Here is a 24,111-nt window from a genome sequence, read left to right as displayed (position 1 = left end):
CAAAGGCAGATGCTTAACTGACTGCACCCCTCAGGTGGCCCAAAAACTCTTTTTTAAATTTTGATCTCAAAGAAACTCTAATCCATTACCATTAATTCAATGAATATTTCATGAAAGCTTCTATGTACCAGGTATTACTTCGGGAATATTCCTAATTCGTCTCTCACTCCTTACATTAAATTTATAAGGAAGTCCCAAAATATCTGAAATTCAACCATTTCTGTCCATGCTCTCCTGTGAAGCATTATCTTGCTCAGACTACCAGAGTAGCTTTCTGACTGGTACTTTTACTTCTATATTTTGCTCTTCTACTAGTCTCTTCTCCATAGCCAGCTAGACTGAACTCTTAAAACTTATAGTAAATGCTGTCACTCCTAGCTTAAGGCCTTGCTGTGCTCCCCCCTACACTCAAAATAAAACCCAAACTTCCCTTCCCTTCTCTATGGGAAGAGAGAGAATATAAGTAAAATACACTGCATGTCAGTGGTAATAAATCCAGTGGAAAAAGATAAGAGGAAAAGAGAGAATGGGGGTGAGATTGCAATTTTAAATGAAGTACTCGGGGTATGCCTGGGTGGCTCAGTCGATTAAGCATCTGCCTTCAGCTCAGGTCATGATCCCAGGATCCTGGGATCGAGCCCCCCACCGGGCTCCCTGCTCAGCAGGAAGCCTGCTTCTCCCTCTCCCACTCCCCCTGCTTGTGTTCCCTCTCTGTGTCTGTCAAATAAGTGATAAAATCTTTAAAAAATAAAAAATAAATGAAGTGCTTGGGAAAAGCCACACTGTGAATAGAACATCTAAGTAAAGATGTAAAGAAAAAGGAGAAATAAGCCACAGCTATGCACCTATCAAGGAGAGAGTGTTCCATATAGAGGAAACAGAAGATGCAAAAGTCCTGATGTTAAGAGTGTGCCTAGCTAACTTGATCAAAGTAGATGGAGACATAGCATACTAATAGATGAGGTCACACAGGGAATGAAGGGCCAGACCCTCCAGCAAGGGTGTGTAAACTCTTTTGTGTGTGTGTGTGTGGTTTTTTTTTGGGGGGGGGGGGTGTAAAAAGCCAGATAGTAATATTATGCACTTTGTATGCCATTTACAATCCATGTCACATATTCTCCTTTGTTGTTTTTAACCATTTTAAATATATGAAAACCATTTTAGCTTGCAGGCTATATAAAGGGTACAGGGCCCGTAGTTTGCTAATCCTTGCTGCAGAAGTTTATAAATCACTGAAAAGCCTTTTATTTTATCCTTTCTTAAGACTGATTTATTTATTTGGAAGGGTGGAGAAGGAGTAAGAATCTCAAGCCGACTCCCAGTTGAGCAGTGAGCCAGATGTAGGGCCTGATCCCACGATTCTAAGATCACAGCCTGAGCCAAAACCAAGAGCCAGACACAACCAAATGAACCATCCAGGTGCCCTACCTTCTGCTTTAGGAAGCAATCCCTTGGTATCATAAAGTACAAAAGAATATCTCCTACAAACTAATTTAAAATAACCTAATAAAAATTCAAGTTTCTACCAACTAAGATAAAGTTAACATCTGTCTATAATTTTAAACCGGTATGCATTCTGGAATGCCTGGGTGGCTCAGTCAGTTGAGCAACCAAATGGTGATTTTAGCTTAGGTCATGATTTCATGGGTGGTGGGATCAAGCCCCAAGTTGGGCTCTATGCTCAAGGGGGAGTCAACTTGAGATTCTCTCTCTTCCTCTCCCTCTGCCCCTTCCACCACTCATGTTCTCTCTCTCTCTTTCAAATAAATAAATAAATCTTAAGAAGACAAAAAACAAAAAATCCTCATGCTTGCTTTGGCAGCACATATATGGGAGGGGGGGGGGAGAGACCCAGCATGCATTCTAAACCCAACTGTCAATTTTTTCTGAAAAGAGCTAACCTTCACTTATCTATTTAGCAAATACTTACTGAATGCCAACCAAGGGCTGCACAGTTTTAAGAAAGAGAATAGAGTATGACCTCATTGGCCTCATGGAACTTGTATTTGAAAGAGGCAAAATAACATAAACTAAAAAAGAAGCATCTCATAGCACAGTGGCATGTGCTATGGCAAAAATAAAACTGAGCCATGTGGGGCGCCTGGGTGGCTCAGTGGATTAAGCCGCTGCCTTCAGCTCAGGTCATGATCTCAGGGTCCTGGGATCGAGCCCGGGCTCTCTGCTCCGCAGGGAGCCTGCTTCCTCCTCTCTCTCTCTGCCTCTCTGCCTACTTGTGATCTCTCTCTGTCAAATAAATAAATAAAATCTTTAAAAAAAAAAAAACTGAGCCATGTAATAGAGATCTGAATACATGAATAGAGATATAGTTTATTGCGCTACAATGGTCAGGGTAGATATCACTATGGAACTGTCATGGAGAATGTGAAAAGCGAGCCATGTAAGGAACTGGAGGAAGAGGTAGAGAGAACATAAGTACAAATGTTTTGAGCATAGCAAAAGCTTGGCTCTTTTTTTTTTTTTTTTTTTTTTTTTAAGTTGATATGGTGAGGAGAAGTAGTAAGTGGAGAGTCACAGAGCTGGCAAGTAGTCAGATGATGAATCTCATAAACCATGGTAAGGAGTTTGGATTTTATTCTCAATGTAAGGGGGGAGCACAGCAAGGCCTTAAGCAAGAAGTGACAGCATTTACTGTAAGCTTTAAGAGTTCAGTCTAGCTGGCTATGGAGAAGAGACTAGCAGAAGGTACCAGTCAGAAAGCTACTCTGGTAGTCTGAGCAAGAGATAATGCTTAACAGGAGGAAAGCATGGACAGAAAAGGTTGAATTTCAGATATATTGGGAATTCCTTATAGTTTTAATGTAGGGAGTAAGAGACAAATTAGGAATTAGTTGGTGATTTATTGTTAAGCAATGGCTGGATGGTGACACCATTTATTAAACTGGGGAACTTGGCAAAGAAGTTTTGAAAAGGCAGGGCAAAATGAAGAGATCCATTCTGGGCCAAGTGAAGTCTGATATCTAATTAAAGATATCATGGAGAAATTATCTCCACAGTATATTATTCTGGAGCTTCTTACATGTGTGTGTATGTATGTACACACATATGTATATACATGACAGATACGTCCCCTATACACAATAGATCGGAGCCATAAATACATGATCAATATTGAAAGTAATGAAGTCATAAGACTTGAAGACATGTTCTGAGAAAGGTATATGTAAAAAAAGACAACAGGAGGGCTGAAACAGGGCTGAAAATGGAGCCCTGTGAGTTCTAAGGGAATATAGGAGAACCAGAAATGACAACAGAGAAGAAATGACAAATGAAGGACAGAGGAAATAAGTAGAATCTGTAGTCAGAAATCCCAAAAGAAAATAGCGTTTCAAGGAAGTGAAGTGAGAAGGTAGAAGGGAGTGGATAGAATGATGCTGAAAGGAAATGATGCTGAAAGGAAAAGTAAGGTGACAGAAAGTGACTTTTGGACCTGGCACCTGGAAATACACCACCTGAAATCCTGGCAAAAGCAGTTTCAGGGAAGTGATAAAAACAGTTTAAAAAAATAAATAAAACAGAAGCCTGACTTGATGAACTTGAAGAAGGTGAGAAAACGCTGAGAGCAATTATATACAGTCAATTTTTTAACAAGATTTACTGAGCAGGGAAAGAGAGAGAGGGAGAGCCAGCTAGAAAGGACTATCATGTCAAGGGAAGGACTTTCAAAGACGGAGGGTGGAAATGTTAAAGTATGCTTAAATAATGCACTAGGAGAGAGCAAATTTTCTAAAATAAAGGAAAGCACCATCCTTGAACTGGAGGACTAGTATAGGATTAAGAGAAAAAGTGGTAGTGCTGAACTTAGAACAGTGACACCACTGTAAAAGAACATGCAAAACACACCAGTACAGATGCACATAAACTGGTAGATTTAATGCTGGGAAGATGCGGTGAGTAGTATCTGATTTGGATTTTTCTCACTGTAATATGAAGTGAAGTCAGCAGCTGTGAGGTAGGGGGAGAGGGGAGGGATTTTGTAGATTTGACAAGAGAAGAGAGAGTAGGATATAATTATCTCTGGAAATGTAAAATCAAATTTAATAGGCATTTACATTAGAATTGCCTGTATAATTGGGAACACATTTGAAATATGGAGCCATAAATCTGAATCGAGACCTGTCAGGACAGTTGTGTGTCTTTTTCTCACAAGTTCTATTCAGGATCTCAGTGCAGTGGCAGTCAGGGCTGCACTGTATCTTGCAGCAGCACTCAGCCGACAGGCAGGATTCCAACAGATAACCATCATCTCCTCATACTTAAATACACAGGAAAGGAAAGAGAGAAGTTTTATGCTGGCCAGAACAAGCACACAATCCCCCAAGTCTAAGAAAAGACCCTGCTTAGAATGATACCAAAAGAGAGGAAAAGAAAACGAGAGAACCCATTCTCACATCTCGGTATAACTTGTGAAGTTTTTTACTCCAACAGTTGATGCCTGTTACCCAAATTCTATGAAGATAAGAACCCAGCACTGTTGGTGTATTCAAAATCAATTTATAAAGTCCCAAAAAACCAGACCAGGAATATGACACAATGCTAGGGTTGTATTGTGCCAAGAAATCTGAATATGTGATAGAGAAACAGAAAATGAAAGAAAATTCCTGCCTTAAAATAATGACTTGACTTTTGGGATCTGTGGCAAAATAATTATACTGTCATTTGTTTTCATTCTTTAAAAAAAGCTGGGTCTGTGTTGCTCACTCTGGATTTTTCCTTAATTTACTGATAATGAGCCCGGCTAGCTCAGTCGGTAGAGCATGAGACTCTTAATTTACTGATAATGACACAAGAAAGCACAAGCATTTTATGGAGAGCACCCATTTATTTTATGCATTATCTTAATTTCTATCATTGTCTAAAATAAGACATATAACCTTAGACTTGTTTTTTTTTTAAGATTTTACTTATTTATTTGACAGAGAGAGAGAGAGAGAGAGATCACAAGCAGGCAGAGAGAGACAGAGAAGCAGGCTCCCAGCTGAGCAGAGAGCCCAATACGGGGCTCGATCCCAGGACCTTGGGATCATGACTGGAGCCGAAGGCAGAGACGTAACCCACTGAGCCACCTAGGTGCCCCCTACCTTAGACTTTTGAGCAAAATTTTGGTACTAAGAGAAATAAACATATATATCCTCAAGCCTCACCTCTATTTTTTCTTTTCAATTTTATTCTTCCCTCTTCAATTTTATTCTTCTTCCCCAACACTCCTACTTTATTTAATTTTCTTCTCCCTTTCATATTTTTGTTTCTACGCCTCAGGCCTCACAGATTCAACCAGATACAACCCTTCTTGGTGGAAGTCAGACCTAGGAGGCCTCATGACCTAGAAGCCTCATGACCAAGGAAAAGTAACATTCTAGCACAAACAGAACAAAGGAACACATACAGCTTTTTACTTCCTGCTCTCTTGTTTCCCTCTTTCCATCTCAAAAGTGCTCTGTAGATATTAAAGTCATTTATTTTCATTGCCTCAAGGCTCTGCCAATGATGAGCGCTGTGAATGCCAGTTTAATCACACCACAAAACAGTAAACCAAGCTTGGTGTGCAGAAAGAGGACACCATTCATACTTTTTTACTTGGTTTCACAGGGCTCAGCTTAAAAACTAATTTAACTTGGACATTTCTCTGCAACATGCACATGGAGAACAGCTGGAGGCTACTATGGGAATCAAAGCATTAATACAACATTAATAAAAAGCAGATATATTGAGTAGATAATGCTAACAGTTTTTCTCTGGTGCAAATAAAAGCTAGGGATCAGCAAACTCACTAAGTAGTTTTCTTCATAAATTTTGGGTAAAATTCAATGAAAATTATTAAATCAATTGGGTAGAAGACTATTAATCACTAAAGCATTCCACTGAAATGAAGGGAAAGAATCAAGTTTAAAGTTCTGATTTCATTAGTAAACGATGGGCTAAAGGAAGAAAGGGAGGCAAAAATAAATAAAAACTGTAACTTATAAATCTGAAATTTTACATTGTATTTTCATTACAAAAACATTTAAATTCCTCTTCCAAGGGGTCTTTAACCAATAGAGTTCCGACTATACACAAACATGATTTAATTCATAAAAATTCAGTGTGCCACAAGTGAATTATAAAAGTTCAGTTTACATTCCTGTGTTTCACTTTTGTTAGAGACACAGTGACCGCATAATAAAATCTAAACTCCCTTAATTAGCACCAAAGGCCCTTAACGATCATCTACATTTCTATTCATATGTCTATATTTCTATTTCCTCCTGAAGTTAAGTTTTTTGTTTTGGAGTGTTTTTGTTTTGGGCTCTTCAGATGTCTTAATGTCATTACCCTATCTCTGCCTAGCATACAAGTACTCATCCTTTAAGATGAAGTGGAAATGGTAGCATCCTGGCAAAGCTTTCCAGCACTCCCCGCGAGCAGAACTGCTTCATCCCCATGATTGAAGGGTCTACACCTGAGCTAAGTATGATATATTATAGCATAATGTGTAAAGGAAAATATGTTCTAGATTCTCTGTTCATAAATTATATTACTTGAAATACACAAATATTAATTCTAGACTTATAGATGAAATACAAGAAAAACTAAAATATACAGTGGAATTCAAATTGCCAATACTGATTTAAGATGCAGGCGAATCACTGCTCACAATGCACATATGGTACTTACTACTATGGTCCAAGTGCTTTTGACTCATAAGAAGATTAAACTGTCCCCAAACTTTCCTTCGTCACAGTGGTAAAGACAAGTTTGCTTCCTACAGCGCATCATAACATCATTTGAACTTTGCCTGAAATAAAAGCCTCCTTCTTTCCCCATTGGTCCATAGCAATTACAGGAGTAATACTTAATAACAAGGAGATCATAACCACGAATTGAGTGAATATGGATAAATGTGTTAGTTATAGGATTTCACCCAGATGATCCAAAATATGTACATAAATTGTGTTTTAGATTGTCACTGAAACGAAAATACAAAATCATAACATCAGCATAGTAAACTCATAAATCTCAAAACATGTTCAAGGTCCCTGGGGCTGTGAGAGCCCCTGATGAGAATATAATGATTAGGATTGGAGAGCTCTGGGTCAAATATTGGTTTACTATTCATTACCTACGTGATCAAATGCTCTTTTTAAGTTTCAGGGCTTTTTGTTTTTTAATTTGTGATATAGAGTTGTTATGTGGAATGTATGAAAAATGCATAGCATAGGATTTGGCACATGGCAAAAAGCTAGTGACATTCATTGTCACATGCACACATGCACATAAACACATTTATCTATCTTATTATATTTTAATACATAAATTTAAATCCTAAATTCCCCATACATTAACCTGCAGAGAATTACAGAATTACGGAAGATGTTCACCTATTTTGCAGGTGGTGGGAAGGGCTAGGTGGGTTTGTGTGTGACTGAACATTCTATGTTTGAATGTTAAGTCAAGCACTGTGTTAGATAAGTAAAATAATAACCACCTTTATAAGTTTTTCATCATATACCAAGCACCTTAATGTTTATCATCACATCATCTCTTTTGTCACCTTATTCAAAACACTTTCATGAGATTTTATTAATTCCACTTTATAGATAATAAAGCCCAAACCCTCAATAAAATTTAGTAATTAGCCCAAATCACAGTTTTACACATCACAGAAATGGTACTCAACTGTAGGGCTCTCTAACTACAAATATCATATACTTTACCAGTCTAATTGTAAGCAAAAAATGATTATTTGGTAACATATCTGAAACCAAATACTGACTAATATGGCTTACATGATACATACACAGTAAGTGAAAGTGGAAAGCTATAGCTTTATAGAGTTGTTACCTTCCATGGCTTCCTCTGTTCTGAAGAAATTTCATCCTTTAGTCTTTTTTTCCAGTTTCCAGAAGAACAGCATATTTTGGCATTCTCATATTGACTCATTTCATTTTTCTCAACTGAACTCTTCAGAAAATAAGCTTCACCCTAAAGCTGGGAGCATTTCTATGCAGGTCTGCCTTTTAAAAATTACACTTTCCCTCCACTTAAAGTGAGTGTAAAAAAATAAGCCTTTAGTTCTTCCATACATTTATCTATTCGTTTACACGGGATGGTAGATGTGAAAGTGTACTGCAAACTATTAGAAACTAAATAAACGTAAGACATTTTAAGTTTTAACTTTATGTGGACAGACCAAAAAAGGAGCCAAAGGCTTCAGGCAGAAAGAGTCAGGAATAATTCTGCATCTTATAAGACATTACCTCGGGGTACCTGGGTGGCTCAGTCAGTTAAGCAGCTGCCTTTGGCTCAAGTCATGATCCCAGCGTTCTGGGATGGAGCCCTACATTGGGCTCCCTGCTCAGTAGGGAGCCTGCTTCTCCCTCTCCTTGTGCCATTCATGTTCTTCCTTGCTCTGCTCTCTCTCAAATAAATAAACAAAAAATCTTTAAAAAGATAAAGATTCTCTCTCTCCTTCTCCCTCTGTCTCTCTCCTGCTTCTGTGCATGCTCTAAATAAATAAATAAATAAATAATCTTTAAACTTTTTAAATAAAATTCATGGAGAACAGAGAAAAAGGAAGCTAAAATAAACAAAAATCAAATAATTATGTTACACTAAGCAAGGAATTGTTAGTTTATCCCAAATGTGTAAGACTTTATATAGGGAAGTGATACAATCAGATTTCCAAAATTTAGGAAAACACACTGAAGGGAAATCATAATTTGGGGGAGAGAGGGACAGTTAGATATCTTTTATAATAATGCAAAAAAGGATCAATTTGACTTTGCCCTGAAGTTACACTGATAACTGAACTAGTAATGAGAACAGACAAGCTAATAATATACTTTATACTAAAGTATAAAGCCTCCCTTAAATCAGGTAAGGATAGCCTGTGCTGACTCTTCCTCTCACAACACATTTTATGCTTTTTTTATTATCGCCAAACTAAATCATGACCACTTCTCTAAACCTATTATTCCTTGCTTTTAGCTCCCTTAGAAAGTCATCTGCAGGGCGCCTGGGTGGCTCAGTGGGTTAAGCCGCTGCCTTCAGCTCAGGTCATGATCTCAGGGTCCTGGGATCGAGTCCCGCATCGGGCTCTCTGCTCAGCGGGGAGCCTGCTTCTCCCTCTCTCTCTGCCTGCCTCTCTTGTGATTTCTCTCTGTCAAATAAATAAATAAAAATAAAATCTTTAAAAAAAAGAAAGTCATCTGCAAAGAACTCTCCTTTTTACATCTCAATTAAAAGATCACATACGAAGTTAATAATTTTTGCTACCACTTTCAAAATAGTTAAATAACTTAAGTGATTTTTTAATTTAGAAACTCATAACTAACACTGAAATGGTTAATACCTAGACCAAAGAGCTAGCAACAACATCTTAACAATGTCTTTTGCGGCCAGTGGGGATAAATATCCCAAGCAAAACAGAAACAAAATAATTCTATCTTAAGAAAAATAAGTGAAGAAAATTTGAGCAGATACATTTCTTCCTGTATATGACAAAGGTCAAGTTCTTCCATTTCATTAGACTTGTATCATCCTCACTGACAAAGACCAACATAAACACTCCAACCAAACACCACCAAATCACCATATAGCTGCCCATTTAGAGCCCTGATTTCCTCATCTTTATCTCCTAGTCTACAATCTCAAATTCTGAGACCTCGAAGTCACACAGATAATAGAAACTGGAGGTTGGAAGGAAGGTTTCTGCAAAAGTGTGACCCATACCCAAGCCAGCCAACTGTCCTGAAGTTTTGTGACCCACGCCTTTCCCCCTGGCTCCATTCTCAATTCTGTTACTCCATTATACCACTCAACATGTTTTTATACATATAAATGACCAGGTAACAGGTGCTAATGAAAACAATATTTTTGCTCTAGTATCCTGAAGAGTTTCACTTGTCTCTGTACCCATGCCAGTATGACACCCCAGAGGATCTTTAACAGAGGCAAAAGGTGGCATTACAACCTTGAAATCAATGGAGAATGGATTCTTGTAAGTTCAAATATGAGCGGATATAGAGAAATCAAGAGGGATAATGTTAAATGTGAAAAATTTTTTTAAAAGATAAAAATCAATTCAAGGGGCGCCTGGGTGGCTCAGTGGGTTAAAGCCTCTGCCTTCCGCTCAGGTCATGATCTCAGGGTCCTGGGATCGAGCCCCGCATCGGGCCTTCTGCTCAGCAGGGAGCCTGCTTCCTCTTCTTTCTCTGCCTGCCCCTCTGCCTACTTGTGATCTCTCTCTCTGTCAAATAAATAAATTAAAATCTTAAAAAAAAAATCAATTCCAAAACTGTTCATTGATAGCCAGTGTTCTAAAGTCTTGCAATCAAAGCAACCTCTGCAAATCAGCATCATCGACACTGAGAGCTGTTAGAAATGTAAAAAGCCCAAACCCTATCCAAACCCACACATCAGAACACCATTTTAACAAACTCCAATATAATTTGTACGCCATTAAAATTTGAGAAGCATGGTTCTAAATTAACCTTACCAAACAAATCACACTATCTAAAATATAATTATTGTGGAGCTTTTCTTGAACAAAGCTGTAAGTGTTGTATGAATCATCAGGGGAACACCTGGAAATAATCCCATCACTACTGAAGGAGTCTCTCATACAGCAGGCTAGAAATGGTAAGAGTGGCAATTTTCACCAAAGGATAACACAATTAATCCAACTTCTGACCTCCATACTCCGAGGAGGTAAAAACATATATTTAAAACATATTATAATCTATAGATTGCATCTGGACCTCACAAGGATATACAAAACAGGAAACAAGAAAATTAAAGTATGCGGTAAACATGAAATCAGAGAGAATTTATACTAAAGACTCTGCCATATTGTAGCAATGACGCTGAGTAAGTCCACTAACTCCACTGAACCTCAATTCTCTCACCTGTAAAACAGGAAAATATCATCCACTTCATACCATTGTTATGATATGAAATAAGATAAAGAATGAAATTGGGGGGAATGATGTTTGTCAGATAAAATACTGAAAGTCCTTTCAAATTTATATTTCAGATATATGACAATGTTTTAGTATAAGTATGCCCTGGTATTTACAACACATTAATACTAAAAAAGTACTCATTGTTTACAAATTTAACTGGTATCTCATATGTGTATTTGCTAAATCTGGCAACCATATACAAATTCAAATTTCAACTAACTGTAAATTTAGACTTTCTTCCCTTTGCTATTGAATTTGCCATCTTTAGCTCATGTTTCCAGAATGCCAGGTAATTGTCTACAGCTGTATTAAGAAAAACTACATTTACCACTTCTCAATGCATGATGGCACAAACCTCAATACTTTTCAGCAGAATAGTCAGGTAGATCAGGACAAGATGTGTTCATACATTTTTTTCTACCAATGAATAATTCAAAATAATAACACTATAACACTATATTTCAGGAGAAGTTAGTTAATGGAGGTCTGGCTACACTGTGCTTGCGTAACCCATTACAAAAAGACTAGGCAATACAGTATTGCTTGAAAGGAAAAAAAAAATAAGGAGATACATTCTTGAAAAATAATGCTGTTTAAGAAAGCCAAAAGAATGACAGGTAGGAACAAAAAATGCAGCTGAAAACAGATCATTCTCCTAGATTTAAAAATTCTTGTCTATGAATCAAACTCCTCGTAAACAGATCAAACAAGGTCAGAAATGCTTTTGGGCCTACAAAATCTTGAACAGTTCAGCAAAAAACAAAAAAGAAAAGAATGAAGCCTTCAATATATAGTTACACCTCTTTTTGTAAAGGTTACCTTACGAGGTCTTAGAGCTTAGTATCAGACAATAATGAAAAAAAAAACCTCTTAAGATATGCAATCAGAGAAATGGCTCACTGACTCATCACTCTAAATAAAAATCTCTCTGCTTTGTTCTAAATGGAAACAAGGACAGAGGAAAATGAGAGAGAACGAGAGAGGAGAAGAGAAAACAAATAAATCTGTCCAAACCAGAAATGCTTAAAAAACAAACACTACGCTTAAGTGTCACTATTAACACAAAACAGGTGGTTAAAACAAACACTTAAGAGTTAAGTATCTTGCCCAAGGTCCCATAATGAAGTTATCCAAATATCCAATCCAATCTTAAACTATTAATACTCTCTTAAGGACCTGCTCAATTGGACTTGGCAAGACCACAATTAAAATGGTGAAATGCTTCTGTACAGAAAAAATTACTGCACTAAATTCCAACCTGAAGCTAAGAAAGACTTTTTTTACACACCACAACCAAAACGATCTTTGCCAATGGAAAAACAAAACCTGTTTTATTTTGTATTCCTTGGAAAATAAACTTATTTAGAAGTGAGTGGCTCAGTGGTTTAAGCCGCTGCCTTCGGCTCAGGTCATGATCTCAGGGTCCTGGGATCGAGTCCCGCATCGGGCTCTCTGCTCCACGAGGAGCCTGCTTCCCTCTCATTCTCTCTCTGCCTGCCTCTCTGCCTACTTGTGATCTCTCTCTGTCAAATAAATAAATAAAAAATCTTAAAAAAAAATAAAAAAAAAAGAAGTGAGCATAGTTTAATGGCATTTATTACTAGAGTAAAAACTACAAAAATGTACCACCTAACAATATGATAATTAGCACAATTTGTAACTCAGAGAATTATGCATACAACAATGACTTCCACAGACAAATTCTTCTGGGGGAGGGTTTTATTTAGAGAGATTTAGATCAAAACATGTCATACAAAAGGCAAAAGTGCTAAAACGTCCCCGTAAAAATATGTCCACTTGATGTTTAAGTTAGAGATCAAAGTTCTCCAAACACAAGCCTTCATGGTATTTTGTTACTAAAGCTGAACTGTGTTCAGACTGTACCAACACTTGGAATTACTTAAGTGGTACCCACACTGCTTTACTAAAGTATGTGGAGAAAACATTCACAGTAGAAAATGGGAAAATCACTGTTTAAATGCAGTATTTGTGCTTGCTACTTTTAGTGCAAACAATGTAGGATTTGTTCTGTAGTAAGTACGGTTTGAAACAGAAGTTCCATAAAAACTTCAACAAAACAAAATAAATAAAACTGAGACTTTGGTAGTAATAAGACAGGTAACCAATAATGTAAACAAAAATGAATTTTTTTACAAGGCTATGAGAAAGCCCAAGTTAAGGAACATGTAAAAGGGAGAAAAGCAGGGGTGTCTGGGTGGCTCAATTGGTTAAGAGTCTACCTTCAGCTCAGGTCAAGATCCCAGGACCCTGGGATCTGCCCTGCATCAGCCAGCCTTCCTGCTCAGCCTACTCAGTGGGGAGTCTCTTCTCCCTCTGTCCCTCTCTCTCTCAAATGAACATGTAAAATCTTTGAAGGAGGAGGAGGAGGAGGAGGAGGAAGAGGACGAAAGAAAGAAAGAAAAGCAAGATAGACTGAAAAATGTCAAGGAGGTGTTAAGAGAGCTAGTAGAAAACAATGTCACATAAATGACAAAAGACAACTTTCTAAAAGAAAAGAGATAATCAATAATATCTAACACCCCAGAAAGGTCAATAGGCCCAAGACAGACAAAGTTACCAAATTTGGCAATGGCCTATCACTGAAGCCATCTTAGCACCGCAGCGAGAAAAGAGTCCAGATTACATTTGGAAAAGAAATACAAGTGTGGAAAGTGGAGGCAGGAAACATAAATGATTTTTTCCAGAAACTGTGCAAGTCAGTAGGAAAAAAAAGGTAAAAATAAGATGCTGTATTGAACTGAGGCCAAGGAAAAGATACTAAGAAGGATTACTTCTGTTTCTTTTTAAGGATGGGGGAAACTAGTATATGCTTTACATTTGTGAAAATCTGTGGAAAGGAAGAGAATAGAAATAAGGAGGAGAACTTCACTTATGGAGCAAGTTTTAAAACTCCGTTTTAAAACTGAGAAGAGGGAAGGAATAAAAGAAGATAGGAAAATTTGGCCTTGGAAAAGAGCTGGAACATGAATTTCACCAAAACAAAAGAAGATGAACATGAGTGAAAACATTAACCCAGGACTATGGATACCCTAAAGCTCTATTTACCAGGCAAAGGATGGGAAGTTACCTGCTAAGAGAAAAGGAAGGGGACAGTTTAAATCTGATGAAGACGCTTCTTCTTCAAAAATTAGATCAGTATAAGTATGAAAGAAGGGCTAATTTTGTTTTTTGGTTTTTTAAGATTTTATTTATTTATTTGACAGGCAGAGATCACAAGTAGGCAGAGAGGCAGAGAGAGAGGAGGAAGCAGGCTCCCCACGGAGCTTTTTTTAGCCTGATGCAGGGCTGGATCCTAGGACGCCGAGATCATGACCTGAGCAGAAAGGCAGATGCTTAACAACTGAGCCAACAAGGTGCCCCCAAACTGCTTTATTCTTAAATAAGTCAAAGGTAAGGGGACTTTTTCAGAAATATCAGCTTAGGTCATCAATTTAAACAATGAGAAGAAATACCAGGGTGTAGAAATGGGAAAGAGAACCTTTTTCCTAAAACGCCTCAACTTCTTATCTATCTATAATAGAAATGTAGCACCTAAAAAGATAAGTGGAGTCTTAAAATATCATTACAGAAGGAATATGTCTCCTTTTCACATTTTCTACAGATACACAACTTTGCCCTGAGATTCTACTTTGCACTTTCTACTAACCGTGGTAAGAATCAGTAAGAACAGTATAGTATTTTAAAGAACCTGAAATATATATCACACCATACTATCATACTATCATATGCTAGATCCAACAGGACTCCATGAAAAGGCAAAAAGGAGTATCATAATAGCTCTACCTATTGAATGTTTACCCTGTACCAGATGCTGTTCTATTTATATGAACTCACTCAGTGTTGACAACTCTTTAAATTAGATAATTATCGCAATTTTACAGATGAAAACACCACAGATAAAAATCTACCTAAGAAGATTCAACCTATCTGGGACTCTATAGCTCATACTCTAATTCTGACTATAGAGTACAGAGAATACATAAAGTCCTGAGGTTGAAATGAGAAGATCTGGCTTCAAATCTAATTCCACCACTTACTAGTTGGTTGACCCTGGAGAAATCACGTTCCCTAATCTTTGTTGCTCATCAGAATGATAATCTGTCCTGTGTAACCCACACACTATCTGTGAGACTCAAAGAAGACAACTGCTTTTATAAACAGTAATTTATATGATGCCATTACTATTAGAAAACAGCAGCCAGGTAAAGTGCATATGGTGTTAACCATATCATTTTTGAAACCACATCAGAAATTCTCATGCCTTCATTTACATTTCCATGCTCACATGCAAAAGAGGTAACTTCTAAAATTCAGGTTTCTGGGGCACCTGGGTGGCTCAGTCAAGTAAGTGTCTGACTTGATTTTGACTCAGGTCATGGTCTCAGGGTTGTTAGATCGAAACCCACTAGGCTCCACACTGGGTGTGGAACCTCCTTGGGATTCTCTCTCTCTCCCTTTGTCCTTCCCCCTCCCTCTTAAAAAAAAAAATTCAGGGGGCGCCTGGCTGGTTCAGCGGGTTAAAGCCTCTGCCTTCAGCTCAGGTCATGATCCCAGGGTCCTGGGATTAAGCCCCACATCAGGCTCTCTGCTCAGCAGGAAGCCTGCTTCCTCCTCTCTCTCTGCCTACTTGTGATCTCTGTCTGTCAAATGAATAAATAAAATATTTTAAAAAATTCAGGCTTCCAACTGTGTAGTGTTTGTTTCTGTTCCTAATAAAGATGGACAAATTACTTAATGGGCTCAGAATTTATACTATTCACCTGAACAGTGGAAATGATAAATCTCTCTAGATACTTGCTGGTGAAGAGCAACTGAAATGAACTATGTAAAGATTCTACTGTAGTGCCTCTGGTACTTATAAATCGAAGTGGCACCGACTGTTTCGATTATCTCTTGTTCTACCATTCAGCAGAATCACAAAACAAAACCAAAATTTCAAGGGTGTAAAGGATTGTGTATATAAAATAATTTTAAGATTCTTCTAAAAATTCACAGACTATAGCAATTTTCCCTCCAACATTCATGCTGCATTTTCTATGGCTTTGATGAAATTTAAATTAAAACATTTTTTCTTCTCATTCCCCTGGTGACTCCTTTCATCTTTATTTCGCTCTCAGTCAAAACCTGCTCAGTCTGAATCTTGCTTTCTGACTACTTTGTCTTTTGAAGCACATAACTTTGAATCCACTCTTTTGGTAAACCTAAAACTTCTGACATTTTATGTACTCCTAACTAGATTTCTAGACATATCTTTCCTGGGGTAAGTGTTATTGTTTCAGTTCCTCATTAAATAAAGCTCAAGACAATGTTAGTATACCATGCTCTTAATCTTTGTTTTAGTACAAGCATACTGACCTTGAAGTGAGACTGAAGAAAACAGCAAATCCAGGAAGGAAATGTGAAAGAGAAAGTTAGGAAGAATTAATAAGGACAATATTCAGGAAATAATGTTATTCATAGACACAGACAAAACATAAAAGCACAGGATTAGAGAAGGTAAGGGCGTAACACAGATTCTGCACAGGCACTAAAAATTAGTAATTTCAGATTTTCAACTCTCAACAGTGTGTTTTCATATTAGATTACACCATTGTACCGTAATATATTTCAAGGAAAATTTTTGTTTAAAATTTACCATTTCTTGAAGCAGGGGGAAGAAACAATTTATTAAACACAAAAGAAAAAATGAGAAGGTCAACACCTCCCCCTTCACATTTAAGTAGTTAACTGTGATTTCACAACTTCAATCATCTTAATTTTATACATACCCACCTTATAACTGACTACTTCTTTATACACCCCCAACTCCATTTCTGGGATCCAACTTATCCACAACAAAAGCAGAAAAACATCAAGAGATTCAATCACTCTGTGGAACACAGAATTCTAAATGATGAGGAAGAACTTGAAATGATCCCAAATGTGAAAACAGTAACTTTTTCCTAATTAGAATCTAATTTTTTTGCTCATTCCAAATCTACCAAAATCTACCTGAAATGGTGCAATCTAAAAGCAATAATGAACAAGACTATACAGCTCTATAAACATCACTCCATTTCTAACAGAGCTCAGCACTTAGAGATGCAAAGTTGCCATGCTCAATATTCCTACATAGCATGAAGCCCTGGTGGTTCATTATTGCTTTTTATAACAACAGGCAGTTTTTCCCTTTTAAAAATTAATCAATTTCACTGAAGTTAGTATTATCCTCCAAATACTTAGACTTCTAGTGCTAGTGCCATCCAGATCATCTTTAGGATCTAAATTTTCCTTTCAGAATCTAAAACAAAAGGTTTATTTCTTGAATGCAAGCACCATTTCAATTTGTACTTTAATGTTTTCTAATGTTTCAGTATTTAAAACCAGGGTTTTTAAAAGTCATTGTGAAAATAATGAAAGGTAAGGATGACAAAATTTATTATTCCAATTCTATAAGATAAAGAGAAATGAAAAACAGAGAATAAAAATGACTTCCTCACAACCACACAATGTGTAAGTGGCAGATCCAGGATAAAAACGTGGGTCTGCTGACATCTCCCTGGGCATATTTTATATGTTCTGTGATGCTTACAGATTCCTAAAGGGAATGTATAAAATGAATGCATGCATCTTTGGCATATTTAACACAGTAGAGAATGCAGACAATGTTCAAATCCAAAAATAGGACAATCTCTAAATGGCTGTTCACAAGTATCTTTTCTATCTTTGTTGGTTATGACACAATAAATCAGAATAATTTTAGATCAACAATGACACTAACTAAAATTTCCTATGGTTGCAAGGCTTTAAATAAGACTTGGGTAAATCCACCAGGAAAAAAATTAAGCTTACTCCTATCAACAGTGAGCAACTTTTTACCTATTTCATTGTTCATGAGTCATAATTCACTTTGACATCAACCTACAGCTCTTGGGAAATTGATATGGAAGAAAAAATATGCATATAGAATAATTCTATAGAATTCTAATGTTTGTCCCTTTATGTAAAAACTTAAGGTAACCACTAAACAAAAATTCCTATAAAGACTGTACTAACAAATTACAAGGTGCTGTGCCCACAAGAAATTTTGGAAAAATGATCTAATAGAATTGACTATGCAAAGCTGTGTGATTTATTCTTCTATTAAATAAAATCAGTGAAATTCATCAAGGAGGAAGAAGGAAGAAACAAGCAGCTTCCTCAGAAAGCAAGCTGAAGCAAGCAGGATCAGATAAAGAACCAGTCATCTTCAGTTATCATATTCTTAGTATATTTCTTTCCTTTTTTTTTCTTTTTTTTTTAAAAAACACGGCCCATTCTCCCTCAAGCAAGAACACACAACCTCTCCAGCAGCAGTCACTTCTCTTTTACTCAAACTACACGAAGACCACATTTTCTGAAACTGAACTTCATGGGTCAAAGATACATAATCATGAATTTAAAAGAAAGGAAATTCTTTAAGGAAATATTTTCCTCATAATTGTATATGAGTTTATGCCAAAGCTATATACAGCTTAACTAAATTTTTAACAGAAGATATCTGAAGACCTTAAGCTGAGTATCAATTTGGCATTTCTTTACCAAAAAAATTTGTAAGTATGAAGATTAAATATGTAGGTTTACATTTTTAGGTTATACTGTACAGATGGCTAAATATACTGTGAAACCAATATGAAGCAATCACAAACATAAAGCCCATTTTCCCAATAAAATGGCCCCAAAAAATTTTAGGTCATCCTATATAAATAAATAAACAGAAGCAGGTAGGATAATAAAAAATCTCATTATTATAGTAAATATATACATTTGGTTAAACACACATTTAAAATGGGGTACATCAGAAAATAAAGTTAATCTGTAAATATTTTCTTCCACTTCCACATTCTCTGAAACACTTTTATTCACTCTCTTTGCATTCATCTTCAATATCAATTCACCAAGGACAGAAGATGTACCACTACTTTATGTATCACTAAGATGAAAAAAAAACTATACTAATTAAACTATGCGGTGCCACTATTTGCACATATATCCCAGATTCAGAGATGTTAAAATGTAAAAATAAAAGTTACAATTGGTATTTCATTGTGACAAAAGAGGTAGGAGGTTATCTATACCTCTATCTAACCTACAGATCAAAAAATAATCCAACAGGATTATTTTAAATTATATAAAAATACTTTATAGATACGAATTTACCTATACTATTACAGAAGGAAAAGTATAGGTACAACTGTAAACACATTACAAACATATAGAAGAAATGAGTAAAAAATAGTATTTGCAGTATCACTAATAAGTGTATAAAAGACTAAAATCTCCATCTGTTTAATTGATGAAAGGTCTGAATATACAAGTAACCGAAAGATAAAAATGGAAGAAATGTGGGATGATTCGACAGTGAAATGAGAAAGGAGCTCTTTTTGTATCAAACTATATACTGATTAGGCCCTCAATAATGTAGAGTCACAGAGCAGAACATGATAGACACTGTAAGAATAACAAATAAAGAAAAGAGAAATTACTATCTCAGGGAAGTCAGTAAAATTGGCTTTCTTTTCCAAAAAGGTAAGAGTTAAAAAGGGTCAGATTCCCAAAAATGAATACAGAAAAAGAAAATTTTAGTCACCGAGAAAAGAATAAGAAAAAACAGGTAAAAAAAAAAAAAGGATTCATCTTCTAATTTTGAGGTCAATTTTTTTTTAACAAAAACAGAGGTAATTCTACTAAGACTATCAAACCAAAAATTTAAACTATCATCCTATAAACTAGTTCACATTTCCCAAAGCATTTTAGGAAATATATGAAAAGTAAAGACAAATCCATTTTCATTATATAAAATTTCAGACACCAGTAATCTTTAAAAGCCAATCAAAACCTCAAAAGGCCAAATCCTTGAGCCATGGTATTTAAGCCTAGCAACTATCTTCCCTAATTTTTCCAAATACCACCAGAAAAATTCTTTCTCTTACATATACATCCATGCAAATAATACCCCAGATTATACCTCACTCCTGACAGGATAGGAAAACAATCCCAATCTTGTTGGTGTTCAAGCTCAGTTCAGTGCATTGATCTTGATGCACAGAAGTACAGATTTATCTCACTTACCAAAATGAGATTAAGTTACTACTTTAGCAGCTGAGACAGCTAATTCAGGGGCTAATTACCTTTAGCCTAAATTTTGAGCAAAGTGAGAACACTTTTGCTTTAAAAAAATAAATCGGGGTGGGGTGGGGGTACAAAATCAACTAAATCTTATGACTAGGTACACTCCACTTTCAAAATAAAGCCAGTTGTTTATAAATCAGTACGTAATTCCCTTGGAAATAATATTATACATGCAGTTTAGGATTTCTTGCTAGCCCACAAAATTTAAGTTTACTCATGATGCAAGAGCCTCAAACTAATAGTTCAAGATGAGGGTCTAAAAAAGATGGTTAGAAAAGAAAATAAAATTAACCATCAAAAAAGTGAAAAAACTAAGTTTCCTCCATTATAAGTCCTTATAGGACTTGCCTAATAATGTGTGTGTATATGTGTGTGTGTGAATGAATAAATAACAAAAAACTTGTCTCCGATTCTTTTGCTTCCTTAGAATATTAGCAGTAGCAGTATCCTGGCTTTCCCTCTCTATTTCAAGTCTCCACACCAGAGTTCCAGGACCTAAAATTAAAAGTCTAGGGTCCAAAATTACCTACTAGTGTTCCAACTAACCTCTCAAGTCATTGTGATTTAACACTGGTCTTAAAAATTAAAAGACCACACTGAAGAGTACAAAGTTCAAGAAGTCCCTTCTCTATGATAATCCTATATCCAGGGGCACGTATTAATTGGGTACACTGAGTATTACTTCTCAGGAGAGCTCAACCAAACCTTAAATTGAAACCTTATCACTGAAATTTCCAGCTACTACACAAGCCATGGAAAGATGCCTCTGCTAACACCGTCACAAAGGAAAAGACAACAGCTGCTCTTTGTTGAAGTCTTAAGTCTTCTGGGGCCAGAAATATCTTTATTGAGTCCAAACTGACAGAAAGGCTAAATCAGACTGGAAAAACTGGCACCTGGTGACAAAGCAACCAACATGCCAGTTGCAAAGTACCTGTCCTCTAAGACAGCATGCCAACACGTGGGAAAAGCCTTTGACCTCAGCAAGATCTTCAAGTGAACAGCTCTGAATCATCCAGATGTCTCCATCTTCCCCTTCTAGAAGGTAAGCTCATTAATGAAAATCTGAACATAGGAGGTTGGGGGAGGGAAAGGAAGGAAAAGACTCTAGATTTCTGGAATTCTTAGGCACAACTCTATTATCACCTACTTACTTATGTGATAGAGGACCAGACATTTAATAATCTCTGTACCTCAGCCTCATTATTTGTATTTGAAAAACTCTCTATATAAAGAACCCTTTCCAAAAACAAATTAAAAAGTCATGATGCAAGAAAGGGCAGCTAAAAAAAGGGGGGGGGGGCAGCGAAAATTAACAAATACAACTATTAAAGTACATTAAAACTTTGGGGGAATCTTTCTAAGAAAAGTAAGATCTACCTGATAAATACCAAAAGGAAGACATGCAAGGCTTGCAGAGTTCCTACAGGAAATTTCCACCCAAAATATGTGCCAGTTTGCTTTCAATGTTTCCACTAAAGGGCAGAAAAAGAATCAACCATTGAATACAAATGAGGTAAGAGTAATGCCTACATTTCAAAGTGAAATAAGGCCATTTCTGCCACAATAAATATTTGTTTTTAAAAGGTCAAAATATATCCCTCTTTAAAACAGTTGCCTGATTGAAGGCAAAAATCTCCCGTATAATGAAGGCCCTTTCAAAAAGTGAAGGGACAAGATCCGTTCCAGGCATTTGGGTGAGGAGATGAAGTAAGAGAAAAGACAAAGAGAGAACTGAAACAAAGGTAAAGAAGTAAAAAGATTAACAAATGAAAAGATATATTGTGCTCATGGGTTGAAAGAATTAATATTGTTAAAATGTCCATGCTATCCAAAGAAATCTATATTCAATGTAATTCCTATCAAAATAACAATGTATTTTGCACAGAACTAGAATAATTCTAAAATTTGTATGAAAACAAAAAAGACCCTCAATGGCAAAAGCAATTCTGAGAAAAAACAACAAAGCTGGAGGTATCACAGGCCCAGATTTTAAACTATACTAAAAAGCTACAGAAATCGAAACAGTATAGCACTGGAACAAAAACAGACACATAGATCAATGAAAGAGGATAAAGAGCCATGAAATAAACCCACACTGACACAGTCAATTAATTTACAACAAAGAAGGCAAGAATATACAATGGGGAAAAGACATTCTCTTCAGTAAATGGTGCTGGGAACACTGAACAGCTACATACAAAAGAATAAAACCAGACTACTTTCTATCCCACATTTAAAAAAAAAAAAAAAAAACTCAAAATGGATAAAAAAAACCTAAAATGGTAAGACCTGAAACCATAAAACTCCTAAAAGAAACCATAAGTAGTAGATACTTAGGCATCAGTTTAGCGATACATTTTTTTGATCTGTCTTCTCTAACAATGGTAACAAAGGCAAAAATGTACTACTGGGACTATATCAAATCAAAGAGCTTTTGCATAGCAAGGGAAACCATCAATAAAATGAAAAAGCATCCTACTGAATGGGAGAAGATATGTGCAAAAGATATATCTGATGAGGGACTAATATCTAGAACACACAAAGAATTCACACAAGTCAACACCAACAACAAAACCGAATTAAAAAAATGCGCAGAGGACGGAATAGACATGTTTGCAAAGAAAACACAAAGATGGCCAACTGATAAATGTTCAATACCATGAATCATCAGGGTAATGCAGATCAAAACCACAGTGAGATATCACATCAGTCAGAATGGCAGTCTCAAAAAAAGACAAGAAATAACCAGTGTTAGTAAAGGTGTGGAGCAAAGGGAACCCTGGTGGGAAAGCAAACTCGTATAGTCACTGTAGAAAACAATATGGAGGTTTTTCAAAAAATTGAAAATAGAAATACTATGAGACCCAGTAATCCACATCTGGGTACTCACCCAAAGAAAATAAAAACACAAATTCCGAAAGATGTATGCACCCCTATGTTTGCTACAGCATTATTCACAAGAATCAAGATATAGAAGCAAGCTAAGTGCCCATCAACACAGATAAAAGAGACGTGGTATATATTTTTTAAAGGAGTATCACTCATTCATAAAAAGTAATAAAATCTTGCCATCAGGGACAACTGGATGGACCTAGATGGTATTATGCCAAGTGAAATAAGTCAAACAGGAAAAGATAAATGCTACAACAACAACCAAAACAAATACCAAAAACAAAACAAACAAAAAAAAGAAACAGACTCATAAATACACAAAACAAAATGGTGGTTGTCAAAGGGGAGGGGGAAGGTGGAATGGGTTAAATAGGTGAAAGGGGAAAAAAGGTACAAACTTCCACCATAAAAGACTTAAGTCACGGGGATGAAAAGTACAGCACAGGGAATACAGTCAATAATATAATAACCTTGAATGGTGACAGATAGTCACTACACTTACTGTGATAAGCATTTCATAATGTATATAAATGTCAAGTCATTATGTCGCTTACCTGAAACTAACATAAAATTGTATGTCAACTCTACTTCAGTTAAAATATATATAACAAAACAAAACAAAAAAACCCAAAATAACTCATAGGTACAGAGAACAGATTAAGTGGTTGCCAGAGGTATGGATTGAGGGGGGATGAAATGGTTCAAGTTTGTCAAAAGGTATAAACTTCCTGGGGATCTAACATATAGCATGGTCACTATAGTTAACAATACTGTAGTATATTTAAAAGTTTTTTCTGAAATGAAAAAAAAAAAAAAAAAAAAAAAAAGTTGCTAAGAGAATAAATCTTAAAAGTTCTCATCACATGAAAAAAAATTTTCTGTAACTGTGTACAGTAGAAGACGTTCACTGTAGTTATTGTGGTGATTATTTTGCAATCTACACAAATACTGAATCATTATGTTGCATACTGAAATTCATATAATGTCATATGCCAATTATACCTCAATAAAAACAATTTCTTTAATTAAAAAACATTTTAAACAATTATTGCAGAAGTCTGACAAGATACTAAATCAGAATTCT

At 36.1% G+C, this 24,111-nt stretch overlaps 1 protein-coding gene across 11 annotated transcripts in view; it reads right to left on the bottom strand.

Moving 5' to 3' along the window:
* The window catches only part of ERC1 (ELKS/RAB6-interacting/CAST family member 1), a 547,045-nt gene that overhangs the window by 325,883 nt on the left and 197,051 nt on the right, over positions 1-24,111 (bottom strand). For 9 of the 11 annotated variants that reach the window (XM_046012301.1, XM_046012300.1, XM_046012305.1 and 6 more), the window contains one exon: positions 16,338-16,349. The exons of the other annotated variants lie outside the window; for them this stretch is intronic. In XM_046012301.1, the coding sequence (XP_045868257.1) occupies positions 16,338-16,349 (12 nt within the window). The remainder of the gene's footprint in view (positions 1-16,337; positions 16,350-24,111) is intronic. 11 annotated transcript variants of the gene reach the window in all.

The sequence above is a fragment of the Meles meles genome, chromosome 7, assembly GCF_922984935.1.
Source record: "Meles meles chromosome 7, mMelMel3.1 paternal haplotype, whole genome shotgun sequence".
NCBI classification, from domain to species: Eukaryota; Metazoa; Chordata; class Mammalia; order Carnivora; family Mustelidae; genus Meles; species Meles meles.
This window is presented reverse-complemented; position numbering and strand designations above follow the sequence as displayed.